General features: G+C 40.9%; 1 protein-coding gene across 3 annotated transcripts in view; it reads right to left on the bottom strand.

Moving 5' to 3' along the window:
• The window catches only part of TMEM182 (transmembrane protein 182), a 61,577-nt gene that overhangs the window by 36,408 nt on the left and 6,822 nt on the right, over positions 1-18,347 (bottom strand). For 2 of the 3 annotated variants that reach the window (XM_027554780.1, XM_027554778.1), the window contains exons 2-3: positions 7,637-7,736; positions 5,891-5,989 (exon numbers count right to left, since the gene is read on the bottom strand). In XM_027554780.1, the coding sequence (XP_027410581.1) occupies positions 5,891-5,989; positions 7,637-7,736 (199 nt within the window). Of the gene's footprint in view, positions 1-5,890; positions 5,990-7,636; positions 7,737-7,964; positions 8,310-18,347 lie in introns of those variants that run through there. The other variant, XM_027554779.1, reaches the window with a different exon arrangement.

Raw genomic sequence — 18,347 nt, 5'->3', positions numbered from 1 at the left:
AACACACAGGACTGTCCTTCCAGCACAGTCATCTGGCCCCAGTGTCCACATGCCAAGGCTGAGAAACCCTGGTCGACGGTGCCAGGAGGTGTCCTTTCATTAGAGGGGGTTTCTACTTGCGTGTGTAGCTGACAGCATCACAGATATTACCAACACCCTCTGTCCAGGTTGCATGCAGACTGTCCTCTGGGAAGGGAAGCCAAGGTACACTGATGTAAATGACCAAACAGTCTTGTTTATAGGGGCTTCCCACATGGTGCAGTGGTGAAGAACGCACCTGCCAATGCGGGAGATGTGGATTCTATCCCTGGGTTTGATCCCTGGGGTGGGAAGATCCCCTGGAGGAGGGCATGGCAACCCACTCCAGTATGCTTGCCTGGAGAATCCCATGGACAGAGGAGCCTGGCAGGCTACAGTCCATGGGGTCGCAGAGAGTCAGACACAACTGAGCAACTGAGCACAGAAGGTATTTCCAAATAACTAGGTACTTGACATTTGTGACCAGAAAAGAAAAAAAAAGAAAGACTGAATTGTATTTTCTATTAAACTTTGCAGAGCATGCTTTATTTTTCCCTACACAACTAACACAGAGCAGAAGTATTTAAAACTATCTTGTAAATTTATGACAATGTCCAGAATCATCATATACAAACAAAAGAAATGGCAAATAAGATACGCTATACTAGCGTACTAGAATTGCAAGTAGAATAGCCACACATCAGTGGCTATTCAAGGCCTCAGTGTCAGCACCACAGTCCAGTCTAGTTAGTGCAGACTCTCAAGAAATACTAATTGTACAAAAATACTCAGTCAAGAGTGGAAACAACGGTGAGTCAGACATAAAACGCATTACAGTTGTGGAGCCTAGAGTTCAATCGGGAAGGGGTATATGAACAAAATAATTCCGCAGTAAATATTTAAAATCTGTGCTAAAAATTATCAAATGAAAGCATGGGTTTTATAAAGGAGCACCTGGTCTAGCCTCCGTGTTAGAGGGGGCAAGGGCAGCAAGGAAGTCTTCGTAGGAACTGAAGTCTGAACTGGCTCGGTGGGTGATGCTGCTTCATCAAGGAAACGGGGAGGAGGGCGTGGGAGGAGCGAGGGCACCTGGGGAGAAGGGTGGACACCCTTGGGCCAGCAGTGAGATCACAAGTGCTACTTCTGAGCAACTCAAAGAAGGCCGTGCGGCCGGCCTGTGGCCGCATGTTTGTTCCAACTCACCAGGAAAAAACAGAAATTATGTTCAATATACTCTACTTCATAAGGAAGCCTTTTCCACTTGGAAGTAATAAAGTTAAAATAGTTTATCGCTGAAAATACAAACTGCAAGTTGGCATTGTCATGTCATACAAACGCTGAAGGATCTTCTAAGTATCTGGCACTATGCTAAGGGCTGGTGATACAAATATGAGTAGGTCACAGTCTGTGCCTTCGGGGAACTGCAATAAACAATGAAGAAACCGAGTATTTATGAACAGTTGTAGTTAGGTACAAGGAGCACCTTGGTGGGTGTGGTTAAAGGCCAAGGGGACGCCATAGAGAAATGACTGACTCACTCAAGGGTTGGGTTACCTTGAAAATTAATCTACGTTCAGTACATCATCACCCGATGTTAGCAAATTAATGGACTATGACTAAATTTAAGCATGAAACAAACCAGAAAATCTGAATTCTGACAGATATCGAGAGGTAATGAAATTGTTTAATGGACTTCGAAGTACACAGTCCTACTTCAGAAAACAATCCTGAGAATTAGATCAACCCCTCTAAGCTTGGGCAACCATCCAAATAACAAGATTTGAACATAACTGGATTTTAGAATATGCGTTTGAGATTAAAACAAAAATAAAGGAAACAGTGAATTAGACCAGACTGTACATACAAGTCAGGATCAAACAGAAAGGTAAAAAAAGCCAACGTAAGTTTACTTTGTTCTTTTATTGAGATCCAACTAAAAGACTGTACTTTAAAAGATTTAATAGTAAGAACTAAAATCAGCCTTTTCATCCACTGTAGTTGATAAGATCATCAATAAACAAAACCCAGAGGCTTGGACCTTAGGTTAGTTCTGCCAGTGATCAACTGTGTGAAGACAGAAATCACACGGTTTCTCTGAGTCTCAGCCCCCTTATCGTTAAATAAAATAATTTCATCAGTAATGTCCAGTAATTCTAAAAGAGTCTTTCCAGAAAACTATCCACCACTGTATCATTTTCACTGATTTCAGTATTAGCTAACTGTAGCTAGCTAATGGCAATTTTGCCAATAATTTGCCTGGCCACAATACATCAGATTTCACAAACAATGCTTTGAATTTTCCCAGGATAAGTTGACAAATGTACTGTTGTTGTTTAGTTTCTAAGTCATGTCCCACTCTTGGCAATCCCATGGACTGTAGCCCACCAGGCTCCCCTGTCCATGGGGTTTCCCAGGGAAGAATACAGGAGTGCCATTTCCTTCTCCAGGGGATCTTCTCAACCCAGGTATCAAACCTGTGACTCCTGCATTGGCAGGTGGATTCTTTACCATCTGACCATCAGGAAATCCCACCAAATGTATAATGCCTGATGATTATGAAGCTATGAAGTTGACAAGTAGTTCTGGAGTTTAGTGAAATCTCGTGGCTTTATCAACTAGGAAACACACACTTTCAACCAGATTGAATCTTTTTGATGAAGTCTGTATCTTTCTCTCGGATAAAAGAAACAATAAAATAATCACCCAGATATAATGTCAGGTATCATTGTACCAGCAGTAGGAAGATAAATGGAACTTGCATATACTATTTCTGTTGTAGGACATACCTCTTCTCACCTCAGTCATTTTTCCTTAGTGTTTTTGCTTAAAGTGAAGTAAGGAGTTGCAATATGTATGCCAAAGAGGAGTGTGACAACTTAAAAAAATGAAACACAGTTTTGTCACTTGATCCAAAAAGTGACATAGTAATTATATGTAACGCAGCATAATTCTAAACATAATTGCAGTGCAATCTCGCTGACATGCACTCACTACCCTTCCCCATCATTATTATGCATGGATAGCGTTACCTTGTTTTGCAAGTTCTCCACCATCTCCTTAGGGCTTCCCAGGTGGTGCTAATGGTAAAGAATCCACTTGTCAATGCAGAAGACTAAGAGACCTGGGTTCGATCCCTGGGTTGGGAAGATCCCCTGGAGGAGGAAATGGCAACCCACTGCAGTATTCTTGCCTGGGAAATCCCATGGACAGAGGAGCCTGGCGGGCTACCGTCCATGGGCTCGTATAGAGTCCGACACAACTGAAGCGACTTAGCACACACGCACTACATCTTCGAGGTGCAAATTTTTCAAATATGCAGATTCACTTTTAAGTATATGGAGCCTACCGCACCTATCTTATCACAGGACCCCAACACACGAGTATCAGCAACAGCAATATGCAAATATTTATGCAAATAGCTAATGTCCTAGAAAGAATGACAAGCAAGGGATAGCGTTTCCGTAACTCTCTGTAATGTAACTTTTTATAACATAAAGCAGTGTATCTGCCTTTTTCCCACGCCACGCCCTCTGTCGTCAGTGAGAAGGTCCACATCGTAAATGATATAAGAGAAGGTTTGGCAAGTGTGACTGAGATGACTGTTTTTTAAAACAATTATGAAAAGATGGGGGAACCGTACTTATCTATTTTGGGTTGCAGCCAAGCAGATTTTTACGGGAAAGAGCATCTGCACCACACTCATTATCAAGACCAGCAGCCACAGTCCCTCTAAGCACAGGCAAGTCTGCTGGACAAGCACAGCAGCAGGTGTGAAAAGGTGAACCCTTTTCCTACCCGATCCACACCTGCTCCATAACACATCATGTTAATAGTGTGATATAAGCAGATGCTATACCCTCTGACAAACTCAAAACAAAATTAAAATGTATGGAAATTCATATTTTACATAAAGATGAAAAAATGGATGACGGATGTAAAAGTTTATTGAGTTCTGTGATTGTTAATTTTATGTGTCAGCTTAGTTAGACGATGGTGCCCAGCTGCTTGATCAAACAGTAGCCTAAAAACAGCTATAAAGGCATTTTGATGTGTCAGTGTTTACAATCAGCAGACTATCAGTAAGGTAGATGATCCCACGGTATGAGGGGGTGGGCCTCATGCAATCAGCAGAAGGACTTAAAGAACAAAAAAAGGGTTTCCTGAAGAAGAAAGCACCCTCCTCTGGACTGCACCATAGAAATTCTACCCGTCTCCAGCACTCAGAGTCAAGACCTCAACATCAGCTGTTATTTGAATCTCCAGCTGCAGCCTTGCCCCACAGATTTCAAACTTAACAGCCTTTCAAGCAACAGCATGAGCCAATTCCTTAAAATCTCTCCCTCAATCAATCAATCAATTAACCTCAGTCTCTCTCTCTGTACACACACACACACACACACACACACACACACACACACACACACACACACACACACACACACACAATTCCTATTGATTCTCTGGAGAATCCTGACTAATACACATTTATCCAGAATTTTAAATGTTAAGTATTCTCTTTGAAAAACAGATTTTTGGGGGGCCCTGTTAATGACACCACTAAATTTTGTACCAACCCTTAGTTTTAAGCTTAGGATAAGCACTCTCTTATGAAAAACATCATGAAACCAGCTGAGAATAAAGTTGACATACTGAGCTTATGTACTTTTAAAAATTAGATTTATGTGCTAAATATTGTGTACTTTCTACAGAAACTAAGTTTATATACTTTCTATAGACAAAGTAGTATGAAAACATGAAAGAAGCTGGGCAATCATGATTCCCAGATAACAGCACAGGACTCTCCTTCTTCTGCGGAATATCACACAGTTTCATCACTTGGGAGAAAGACAGTAGCATAACAGCAGCACTAGTGGTCAAGAACCCGCCTGCCAGTGCAGGAGACATAAGAGACGTGGGTTCAATCCCTGGGTCAGGAAGATCCCCTGGAGCAGGGCATGGCAACCCACTCCAGTGTTCTTCCTGGAGAATCCCCATGGATAGAGGAGCCTGGCGGGCCACAGTCTATAGGGTCACAAAGTCGGACATGACTGAAATGACTTAGCATGCAATCATATTCTTATGTATGACAATGGCAAAAATGTTTTAAAATCAGGGTGTATATTACAGTGGTTTCCATTGTAGGACTAGTTTTATATCAGTTAAACTCTTATGGAGCAGTTCTTCCTGATGCATATGTCTCAACTGTGTCCGACTCTTTGCGACCCCATGGATTGTAGCCCACAGGCAAGAATACTGAAGTGGATTGCCATGCCCTTCTCCAGGGGTTCTCCCCAACCCAGGGACTGAACCTGGGTCTCCTGCACTGCAGGCAGATTCTTTACCATTTGAGCTACCCGGGAAGCCCATCCTCCTGATGAATACCATTATTTTAATATCAGAAAACAAACACACTTGTAAAAAATTATCATGATAAGCAACAAGCAAATGGGCTTTGATTTTGGACCACAGTTGCATTTTATTAAGATTATAAATGGTATTTTAAAAATGACATCTTGGGAATTCCCTGGCAGTCCAGCGGAGAAAACTTCACCTTTCAATGCAGGGGGTGCGGGTTCAATCCCTGGTCGGGGAACTAAGATCACACACGCCCCATGGCCAAACAAACATACAACAGAAGCACTAATGCAACAAATTCAATAAAGCTTGTAAAACAAACAAAAAAAGTCCACATCAAAGATAAATAAATAAATAAAAATGACATCTTACTTATTATTTTATACATGACTGATATTAAAAAAACACACACTGAAATTATAAATTAAATATCTTTTGATTGCCCACAAAGCTGCTGTGGGGGGAGTGTTTCAGAAAGACCACCCTTCTGGAGGCGCCCTGAGGACTGAGTACTTACTGACTGCAGAGTCGTAGGAGGTGGAGTTGTGCTCGCCTCTCAGGAAGGGGTATGGCGACAGGTAAGCGTGGGTGCAGTTCTTCCACAGGGGCTGATTGGCTGGGAAGGAAGGCAAGACAGAGCTATTTGTTATTGAGAGGCTGCCTGAAGACTTGTTCCCAGTAGAAGAGAAATACAGGCTGTGGGGGGTACACAAGCAAAATAAAACTACAGATCAACAAACTCAGAGAATTATTGAATAGGGAGGAACCTCCTTAAAAGTCTCATATGGAATAAATAGCACAGGAGACCTGGAAAGTGGATTCATCTAAAACATCTAACTCATGACCTAATCCAGTGGAGAGAATGCCCTTAACACCACCTACAGTTGAAATCACCGGATTTCATTCATTTTCACAACAGTATTCTCTAGTTCCTAACATGATGACCGGCACACACACACACACAAAGTTGTTGTTTAAAAATCTAATAAATTTAGATCTAACTATGATTGGTTCTAACGAATGCAAAATTTCTTCTATATTCTACTTTCAGGGAAAAGATGTAGATGATAGACCATACAAGTTAATGATTAAAGTTTATTTTTAGCATTTGAAGAAACCACAAGAAAGAACTTTAATGTTGTTTGAAATCTTGATGATTTCATCATATACCCTTTAAGGAGTAAAATATTTTTTCCTTCTCTAAGTCTTGGCAAACTCTTCCTCTTGCAAAGTCTGACCTACTTCACTTTACCAAAGCCTAGATCATTTTCATCGGCAGATTGCATGCTTATTCTCCTTCCCCAAATGACAATCAGAAACTCTATGAAATATTTCTCTCAAAACGCCATTTCATCATACCTTTGTTCCTTTAACATATGTCAATTTACTATTGGCCTGTCTTCTGTGATCTCAAATTTTTATGATATACTCCATAATCTTGACTTGTTTAAGTGCCATACTTTGATTTATCACAGGAGTAATTTTGATAAGACTAATAATTTCAACCCACAGTAAGTCAGAAGGTAATAAACAGTTCTTTCATTGTTGGATGAAATAAGATAAAGGCTAGCTATTTTCAGTGAATTGATTTTCAAAGATTAACAACAATATAGCAAATACAGTTGAAAGAATGCAACTGTATTTTTAAGGAGCTATTCTATTTCAAAAAAGAACTTAAAAGTTTCTGTGAGAGAATGGAAACATCAAAAGCAAAGCATTTCTTGATATTGTCCACAAACTTGGTTTAAGCCTTAATAGAGCAAGCTTTCATCTGTCACTGCTCATAATTGTTTCGTTACAAAAAAAGATATTTTTAAAAAATTTTGAAGTTGTTACTATAAAATAATACATCTCTAATTCTGAATTTTAAAATTTGTGACTTCAAGGATTTATAGCCCCCAAAATAAAAACATTTATTTGCAACATAGCAATAATAGACACTCCAAAAACACACTATAGATAATATTTGTTTTGTTTGTTAAGGATGATGTATTTTAAATGTGAGCAAGGAAACAGTGGATTGTCCAATTCTGCCATAAATACGGACTCCAATTTTATGTTAGAAAATAAAATAGTTATTTCTATAGCCAATTCTGTTTACTGAAAAGGAATCAGGAACCTTTCAAAGATATCCCATTGAGATTCCACAGCTAAGAATCCAATCCTGTTTTGTAAGTGACGTGCACCAAAATAAGAAACTGTTCTTTTTTATTGACAAGCCAGGGGTTGGGGTGGGGGGAAAACAAAGCTGAATTGTACTTACTGTACCAGAACTGCCAGATATTGGAATCATTCTCTTCCACAATCCCATTAAACCAACATCTCCAGAAGAATCCTTCATGGTGGAAAGTGACGTTTTCTATCTGCACAGAACACAAATAAAGTAATTGGTATCAACACAATCTGAATAATTACATCTGGGAAATTTTTTAAGCAACGTATTGTTTCCCAAATAATGATGATCATTAGCTTTCTACATATCTCTTCTGAGAAGAAACAGACATTCCACTGCTATTTTTGGATTCTCAGAAGATACATAAGGCTATCCTCATTACTACCAAGTAGGACAATATTTTGAAGAAGAAACGCACATTTTGTTCACCTGAACACTTTGCCACTTCAGTCGCGAGAAGCCAGTAATCTGATCCAAAAGCCACCAGAAAGAGTAAAACCCCCAGAGCACCAAAGAGAGCCCCAAAGAAGATGGCAATATTTAGTCTCATTTTCAGTTCACTGGTTTCTGTTGAAATAAAATAAGAAAATAAATGAGAGTGGACACCCAGATCCTCAGTTTAAAAAAAAGACTTCTGAGCAGGCAGGATCTTCTTGAGAAGTGGCTCTTAGTTGGTGTTTCTGTGGAGTCCCACTCACACGGGTGGTGGATTCGTGTTGCTTTTGAGCTCCCCTGGAGGGCCTCCAGTCCGGCAGCTGAGAATGGCAGGCTATTTTAGGACACTGACTGAGGAGTTGCCTCTCTCCCCAGGGGATCAAAAAATAGCTGACCTTCCCCTGACGGTGGAGGGGGTAGTATCAGGAACTGGCCAGAATCATCCTTATTGCTGTGGGGTAATCCAGAGAAGTGGGAAGATGACAGAATGGTGTGAGGTCACTGCCACACTGGCCCAAAGTCTTAAGTGTCTGAACAGGCTCCTCTTGATCCAGAATGACCATGACAACCCTGAAGACACTGAAGACCCTCTACAAGGGTAGATGAATCACAGGTGTAAAGAACCACAAAGACCTCTCTTGGATATAACTGGAAAAAAGGCGTGAGTAGTTCAATCAGTGGAGAAGGCAATGGCAACCCACTCCAGTACTCTTGCCTGGAAAATCCCATGGACGGAGGAGCCTGGTAGGCTGCAGTCCATGGGGTTGCGAACAGTTGGACATGACTGAGTGACTTCACTTTGACTTTTCACTTTCATGCATTGGAGAAGGAAATGGCAACCCACTCCAGTGTTCTTGCCTGGAGAATCCCAGGGACGGGGGAGCCTGGTGGGCTGCCGTCTATGGGGTCGCACAGAGTCAGACACAACTAAAGTGACTTAGCAGCAGCAGCAGCAGCAGTTCAATCAGTAAAGAATCCACCTGCAGTGCAGGAGACTGACAGCAGCACAGGACCTAGGTTCCATCCCTGGCTCTGGGAGATCTGGAGAAGGAAATGGCAACCCACTCCAGTATTCTTGCCTGGAGAATCCCATGGACAGAGGAGCCTGGTGAGGTCCTCTGAAGAGTGAAATTAGTTTCTTTTTGGATATTCTTGGAATATAAAATAGTGGGTCAACTGATCTAACATAACACCAAGTACAGTTCAGGTTCATAACCTAGAAATTCATAAGTATATTTAAAAGATCAAGAATATGGTAACATAAACCCTTAAAGTAGAACAAAATACTTTTACGTAGCACATGCTATGACATAAATTGCAGTTCCCAGACGTTGTACAAGGTATTCCAAATGATCATCCCCAAAGTAGACTCATGAAAAAAGTCTCAAACGTATATTATTTTCTAGATTAAAATGAGAAAATACAGCCCACATGTTCTTTTCTTTCATTTTAAATATTCAACCTCCTTAAAATAGGGAGTCTTACCTGACACCCATACAAGTCACCAAATAGCAATTTATCTACACATTCTTCATGTCTAGCATCTCTAGCTCATTTCTTTGTTTTCACTCCACGTCTAAATATGCCAGAGAGAATTTTTTAAGTATTTGTGCAATATTGAAAACTTTCACTGTCTCTAATGATTACTGTCTTTTGTATTCAGTGGTAACATGGGTCTCTGCATCTTCTGAAGAGGCATCTGACCTCTATCAGCTTCCTTCACCACTTCTGTTTGACATGGGATGGATCCTTAGAAACGAAATTGTGTGAGTGTGTGTCTGCATGTGTGTGTGTTCGTGTGCACGTTCAGTCACTCAGTTGTGTCTGACTCTTTGCGATTCCACGGTCTATAGCCCACCAGGCTCCTATGTCCATGGAATTTTTCAGGCATGAATATTGGAACAGGTAGCCATTTCCTCCTCTAGTCATCTTTCTGGCCCAGGGATCAAACCTGCATCTCCTGTGTCTCCTACATTGGCAGGTGGGTTCTTTACCACTGAGCCACCTTGGAAGCCCCAGATAGGCAGAATAATGGGTTCCCAAAGATGTCCACACTCTAATCCTAAACATAACCACATAGTCTATGAATACGTTACTTTACATAGCAATGACCTAGATTATACAGGTTGGCCCAATCTACACACATGAACCCTTAAAAGAAAAATAGAGAATCCTTCCTGACAGTGGTCAGAGAAAGAAATGTGACTCCAGAAACAGTCAGAGACTTGCCAGTTTAAAGACAGAGGAGAGAGGCTACAAGCCAAGGAATGTGGGCAGCTTGTAGAGCATGGAAGAGGTAAAAACAAAAAACAAACCAAAAAAAAAAAAAAAAAAGCCAGATTCTCCCCAAGAGCCTTCAGGAAGGAATGCTGCCTACCAACACCTTGACTTTGGGGATTTCTGACCTCTGCAACTGCAGAAAAGGAAATCTGTATTGTTTTAAGCCACTAACTTTGTATTGCTAGGTTTTTATGGCAGCAGTAGGAAACTATTAAAGATGCTGTTCTATAGTTAATGCAATATAAGATCAAATTAAGGGGTTTTTCTTGGGGGATGGGTGGGAAGAATGCATCTTCAAGAAGTGCTTACTGAGAGCTTGCGACTGTCCAGGCATTTTATTAGATACACAGGCCCTGACCATGAGGAGTTCATGAGCTAGTAGGGAAAAAATGATTCATTGGAATGAGGTACATAGAGGCTGTAGTAATAAGCTTCTGGTCACCCCAAACCCTCTCCCAAGATAACAGTAGTTGTGGTCATGCAGTTTTATTGTAGGTGACAATGTTGTTATTTGGAAAGGAAGAGGAATCTTTACAGGAAAATTTTACTTTATATCGTAATGGCTTATGATAAAAAACCTATGCATTAATACCAAATCTTTAACATATGCATTCACAAACACACAAATATATACAAACAACTAGATTGGCACCCCAGTCCAATACTCTTGCCTGAAAAATCCCACGGACGGAGGAGCCTGGTGGGCTGCAGTCCATGGAGTCGCACAGAGTCGGACACGACTGAAGCGACTTAGCAGCAGCAGCAGCAACAGATTTTTCAAATAAGTAGAAAAGAGTGTAGGATTTTGTTATTGCTACAATTCACCTCAATTTTGATCTCTGTCACACACGACATATCACCTTTCTGGAAGAGGTTCATCAACTAATATTTTTTTTTCACCATTTTTGGTTTATCCAAAAGTGAATAAGCATCATGATAAAAATGGATATATATATATATATATACATATATACATATATACACACACACACACACACACACACACGTTTGTGTGTGTACATGTATATCAAAGCAGCTTCTAATTAACCAATCTAATTGTTTTCAACCATTCATTCATGGGCAACTATTTGAGAAAAATACTAGTTCTGATTTCATAAAACTCCTTTAGCTCAGTTATCGTTACCCTCAGTGTTTATCATGGTGCTTGACATACATGGAGCACTAAAGTAAAATAAAAATCTTGTATTATGACTCTTGGCTGTGATGTAAGTACACAGCCTGAGCTATTTAACTGGTGATCCATCAGGAAGAAATAGCGCTCCTCTTGCCTGTTCTTTGTGAAACCTGTAGAGAAGGATTTTAGCAGGGTCTGTGCTTCCTCTGCAGATAATCACAAACCATCTTTTAAAAAATCCACCATCGATTCTTCTTTAGAAATAAAATATAATTTACCATCCAGGGGTCAAAAAGTTTCCATTTTAGAAAATTAGACCATTTGCCTTTCATTTGAAACGCCTAATTTACCATCATTCCTAAAATATTCCCAACGATCATTCAGTTATCTCTTCCTTGAGGTCTCTCAGCAGCTTAAAACGTTGTTTAAGCGCCCACGTAACTGTTAAACAGCTGCTGTGTTCCCGTGATGTCTTCACAAATTCAGACACTGGATCTTCTCCCTTTGCATCTCTTTTCTAGTGAAAGACCGGGAGATGCGGGGAGACAGACAGACCTTAGCACTGACCTCAGCTCACAGCAGTCCTATAGTGGGACAGCGCCATCACCACTGTGTGCGCCGTGCCTTAGGTGAACACCGAACCTATGTCACGTTGACACGGTGATCACAGTGAACCTGCAAAGGCACAAGCAGAGCGTCCCAGGTTCAATCCCTTGGGAGACCTTGACTGTCAGAGATGTAAACGGAAGTGAATAGTAACTGACATTAATGAGCATCTGCTCTGTGGCAGACACCATCCTAAGCATATTAGATGCCTTGAGTACCAATAAGCCTTCAGTTGGTAGAATACGAAATGATCCGTTTCCTGGGCAGGAATCTCAGCTTCTAAAGGTCTTTTGGGTGGGAGTTAAGGACCTTCCTGGTGGCATACAGAAGGCCAGAGGTAAGCAAGGGGAGCTCTGCATGGGGTCCTCCTGACTTCCTGGAAATAATATCCCACTGAGAGTCTCCTGTCTCTGAGAGAAATTATGGCAAAAACTATTTTTAAATTAATTTCTCAATCTAAAATGGTTTTTTAATCCATCTTTTAAAATCTTGAGGATACAAATATCATGAGCATTCCAAGGTAGTGTGGTAAATTCCTCCCTTGTTTTTTACAAATTAAATAAAACTTGACAACCAAAGGATAGATGGCCATAAACACTGGAAGACTTTGCCTGTTTTTATTCAGTGTCTTTTTATTTACTTAACTGTGTTTTTTTTAAAACCAGTAAACACACTACAAGTTAGCAGAAATCCCAAGTCATGTTTAGTTTGTGAGTGATAAGGAGCAAAACGTTTTTTCTAAGGTCATAATTTCCAATCTTGATATTGCAATAGTCTTAATTGTTTCAACATATCTACTGAAGCTATCTAAACATTCTACAAAAAAAAATTAATTCTGGTTTACTTTATTCTTAAAAAATACAGGAATGACAACGCTCAACATCCAAAAGTGCTGAACAAATGTGTAAATAAAGAAAGAAATCAAGCTTTCAGAAAGCAAAGTGGTTCTGTGGAGATCTGAGGGAAAATTCATTTTGGTCTTGGAATACTATGTTTTAGATCCACAATCTTTATCTGCCATTCCAACATTCAACATTTCTGAAAACTAAAAGCTTTTAGCAAACCAACCCTGATTGGCAAGAGGATGCAAATAAACTCTATTGTGAATTCTTACAAATTTGATTGCACAAGCACAAACGCGTTTGGTTACAGTGCTCACCAGGCTCCATGGGGGTGTGCTGGTGGGGGTGTCAGGTAATGTACAGTACACACATATTGCTGCTTTTCCAAAATCCCCCAAATTCTGAGTTCTAAACACACCTGGCCCTAAAGGTTATATTTAACGGTTTGTGGTCCTAAGTCCTAGACACAGACAATAGACTTTGAGTGATGACCCTAAAATCAATTGTTCCCCTTTGATCACTACTGACACAGATTTTTACTGCCCATGAACCGTCACTGCAGGTCTCTGTGGCTCTAATGGCCTCTTTAAGTCTGTTTTGTGTTGTGGTTCTTGGGTCTTGTATGTCGTCCTCCCTGCTCCCTCCCCCATCCAACACTATGGCAACAGGACCACGGTCTGTAATTTCATGAGATTACTTTTACATGCCTTCTCATCCTGAACATAGTATAGGAACAACAAATACACCCTGCGGGGATGATAGAGGTCCTGTCTTTGTTTACTGCTACATCCCTAACCCTAGCACAATGCTTTACGTAGGTTCTCAGTAGGTAGCTCAGCTGGTAAAGAATCTGCCTGCAATGCAGCAGACCCTGGTTCGATTCCTGGGTCGGGAAGATTCGTTGGAGAAGGGATAGGCTACCCACTCCAGTATTCTTGGGCTTCCCTGGTAGCTCAGCTGGTAAAGACTCCAACTGCAATGCGGGATACTTGGGTTCAATCCCTGGGTTGGGAAGATCCTCTGGAGAAGGGAATGGCTACCCACTCCAGTATTCTGGCCTGGAGAATTCCATGGACTGTATAGTCTATGGGATCCCAAAGAGTCGGACAGGACTGGGCAACTTTCACTTTCCCAGTAAAAACTTGGCTGACCAAATATCCATCTGATTGAGTTGAATTAAATTGGGTTGAACAGTGCCATCTGCTGGCCACAGGTAAAGTTTGCATTCCACGGTACACAAGGTCCACTGGGATTTTTATCACACAAATACTGCAGTGCAAGGATTTGCTGTTTTTAGAGTTTGATGCTGACAGCCTTAACTAAGATGGTGTCATCCAAGTACTAAGGCTCTGATAAATAGCTTACGTTGAACGTAAGCGAATCAGGATCCATCCACAGGCTCATTCACTCATTCATGTGGGCAGTTTACACTCCACTGAATTGAGAGCTACTTACACAAGGAACTCACACAAAGGGAGTTATATTACACAACTATCTTCCACACTGAAAAGGGGTCTGATGCCCAGCTCCAAGTTCAGTTCCCCAAAGAACTCCATTAGTGTGCTGAAGCGCATTAACTCTTGAAAGGGGAAAAAAACTTGAAACTCATTTTTTTTTAAACCTGCTTTTGACTAAAATCAACACACACACACACACACACACACACACACCACTTCAGAAACTAAACTGGGGACTAAAGGAGAAATTTTTTGATATATGAAAGCATAAATGAAAAAATGTAACTTATAGGAATGCATGTATTATATAAACAAATACAGATTTAATGATGGCAATTTTAACTTACTCATCCCTTTGTTTCCTTGTATTTCTTTCTGAAGGAATACATTATACTCCCTATACCAGAAGCCTTGTGAATGAGAAGATTCCCCTCTCTGGACCCTAGGCTGTGAAAGCGCTTTGCATGAATCTTGCATACACAATTTGAGTCTTAACTTAGAGAAAGACATTTTTATTTATCCTTGCCTCTGGGGTATGTTGCCTTCCCCTTAAAAACCTTTGTCACTGGGTCATTCTTTACCTATCAAGATGAATATGGACTTTTAAAATTTCCATTCCAAAGACTTTTCCAAGAAGAGACATATAAAAGGCTCAGATGAATCCAGGGTCTGTGAGCCAGTTCAAGTGGACCCGCAGAGGAAAGACAATCCAGTTCAGGAAAGGGTAGGGGGGCGGGGAGACACGTCCCTGTAACCTTAGTGTCCCCAGGTCTCTGTTGGGGAAACAGCTGGTGTTGCATTGATGTGAACACAGTCAGAACTGCTGCAGGTACTTCAGCCTTCTCTTCACGTCCTGCTCAACCAGGTCCCTGTTTAATCTGACCATACACGTGCTAAGGGATAAAGCTGGCTTCCCATGTGGCCCAGTGGTAAAAGTGTCTAGCTGCCTATCAATGCAGGAGACACAGGTTCGATCCTTGGGTCAGGAAGATCCCCTGGAAGAGGAAACAACAACCCACTCCAGTATTCTTGCCTGGAGAATCCCATGGACAGAGGAGCCTGGCAGACTACAGTCCATGGGGTCGCCATAGACTGAGTTAGACATGACTGAACAAAGGGATAAAGTTAGAACCCACCAGGATACTCAAATAGCACAAAAGCTAGATAACAACAATGACAAGAGCAACAAAACAGTAACACCCCGGGCACACACAGAGCACTCACTGTGTCCTAGGCACTATTCTAGGAGCCTTGGGCTTATTGATCCATTCACCTCCATGGACTTAGGACTTGTGGAAGAGGTAATTGAGGTTAAATGAAGTCATAAGGAAGGGGCCCTAATGTATCACCCCAGAACAGGGAAACAAAGTCAGGAGTGAGATGCTCTGGGCATATCTCAGCTCAGTATCAGTTGACAAATAAATAACACAATGTGACAAAATCAGTAAGACTTCCATTTCCATCTTGAAATTTAGAAAGCTGGAAAGAGCATTCTGCCACCTTTCCTGCAAGTAAAAGGTGAAGCAAACTGGCCCGCACCTTAAGCAAAAGGTAGCACTCGGGCGGTGCTTCCCACCTTCGGCACCACGGATGGCAGACACGGGGTGACTCTGTTGTGGAAGCTGGGTTGCTGCCCTGTGAGTCGCAGGATATTCAGCAGCACCTGTAGTCTCCAATCACTAGATGTCAGTAGCACACCCCGAATTCCAACATGCCCCAGGCAGTGCCAAATATCCCTAGGAGGCAAAGTCACCCTCAGGCGAGAGGCACTGAGCTAGAGAAATGTCGGTCCTATGGTGCAGTGGGGTAACCATGGCAACAACAAACCACCCTCACACTACCCTGGACCCGGTTAACACATATCCTCACATTGAATGACTAGCCGAAGGAAAAGTGTGTGTGTGTGTGTAGTATTAATAGCATAACTTCACTACCTACTATCCTATACAGCATGCCAAACTTTCAACAAAATATCACAGGACATGTAAAAAGCAAGAAAAACCAGCTTGAGCTCTATTTCCAGAATGGTAGCTTGGGCAGCTCCACGGATCCATTCCCCAGTGAAACTTGTGTAACTTGTGAAATCTATTTCAAACATCTGAACATTTAAAGTCTAAGGAAATTGTCTTAAAGGCAAATAGAACATTAGTCAAAAAAAAGACTACTTAGCTTTTATAAGCACACCAAGTGTCCTTGACGTTTTAGCCATGACCCACTCTCTCCTTATTTCACAAAATACACAAAAAATAATAATTCACAACAGACTACTGGCCTAAATGTAAGAATTAAAACCATGTAACGCTTAGAAATAAACGTGGGTATAAATATTCATGACCATGATTTAGGCAATCATTTTTTTATATAACCCAGGAAAAGCACAAGTAATACAAAAATTAGATAAACTGGACAATAATGAAATGAACTTTTGTTCATCAGTGGAAACTACCAAGTAAGTGAAAAGGTAACCTGCAGGGTGGGAGAAATATTTGCAAATTATATACCTGATAAAGGACTTGTATCTAGAATATACAAAGCACTCTAACAACTCAATAATAAAAAGATAAACAACCAGTTTAGAAATGGGCAAAGTGTCTGAACAGACATTTCTTCAGAGAAGATATGCAAATAACCCATAAGCACATGAAAAGATGATCACGAAATGCCACACAAAATCCTACACTCTTCCCGTCAAGGAAATGTAAATCCACCATCATTGGAAAATAAGTGTTGAAGAGGATGTGGGCACCCCACTCCAGTACTCTTGCCTGGAAAATCCCATGGACGGAGGGGCCTGGTGGGCTGCAGTCCATGGGGTCGCTGGGAGTCAGACATGACTAAGCGACTTCACTTTCACTTTTCACTTTCATGCATTGGAGAAGGAAAGGGCAACCCACTCCAATGTTCTTGCCTGGAGAATCCCAGGGACGGGGGAGCCTGGTGGGCTTTCGTCTATGGGGTCGCACAGAGTCGGACACGACTGAAGCGACTTAGCAGCGGCAGCAGCATATACTGCCAGTAGGAATATAAAACGGTGCAGGCACTCTAGAAAATAGTTTGACAGTTCCTCTAGTGTTTAAACATAGAGTTACCAAATGATCCAGAAGACCCACTTTGAAAAGAAAACATGTATTTATACAAAAACCTGTACACAAATGTCCATAGCAGAATGAGTCATAATATCCAAATACTGGGAACAACCCAAATGTCCATCAAAACTACCAATTTGGTAGCATGCAAATTATATCTTAATAATAAATCCCATGGACAGAAGGAGCCTGGTGGGCTACAGTCCAGACACGACTAAGCCACTAAACAATGATATTGTTTTGGAAAAAAAGAAAAAATGCAGGCTGGAGAGACAAAGCAATCATCACAATTAAACCCAGATTTGACAGAGATGCTGAAACTATACCACAATGGAATTAAAATAATTTTGATAAATATGTTAAAAATTATACTGGAAAAGATAGACAATGTGTAAGATAAGATAGGCATCTTTAGCAGAGATGTAAACTATAAGTAAAATATCAAATGCAAATTCTAGATGCCAAAACATAGTAACAGAGGTGGAGAATGTCTTTGACAATTTCACCAGCAGGCTAAAGACAGCCAAGGGACAAACCAGTGAACTTGAAGACAAATCAACAGAAATTATCCTAGCTAAAATGCAAAAAAGAAAAAAAAAAGGTGAAAGAAAAAAATAAACAGAACACATCATTCAAGGTCTAATGGGCAATAGCATTAGATCATGTGATCATATCACTGAAATCCCGGAAGTACAAGACAGAAAATGGGGCAGAAGAAATATTTGAAGAAATAATGGCGGAAAGTGTTCCTAAACTAGAGACACATCTAAGAACAGATCAAAGAAGCTCAGTGCAAATAAAGCAGGATTAAAACCAAGAAAGAAAAAATATACAAGTAGGCCGATCATATTCAAACTGCTGGGTATCAAAGAAAAAGATAAAATCTTTAGAGGCTGCCAGAGAAGAAAAAGTGGGTTTCCCTGCTAGCTCAGCTGGTAAAGGATCCACTGCTATGCAGGA

The sequence above is a fragment of the Bos indicus x Bos taurus genome, chromosome 11, assembly GCF_003369695.1.
Source record: "Bos indicus x Bos taurus breed Angus x Brahman F1 hybrid chromosome 11, Bos_hybrid_MaternalHap_v2.0, whole genome shotgun sequence".
NCBI classification, from domain to species: domain Eukaryota; kingdom Metazoa; phylum Chordata; class Mammalia; order Artiodactyla; family Bovidae; genus Bos; species Bos indicus x Bos taurus.
The sequence above is the reverse complement of the archived record's forward strand: the minus strand, read 5'-3'. Positions and strand labels throughout refer to the sequence as shown.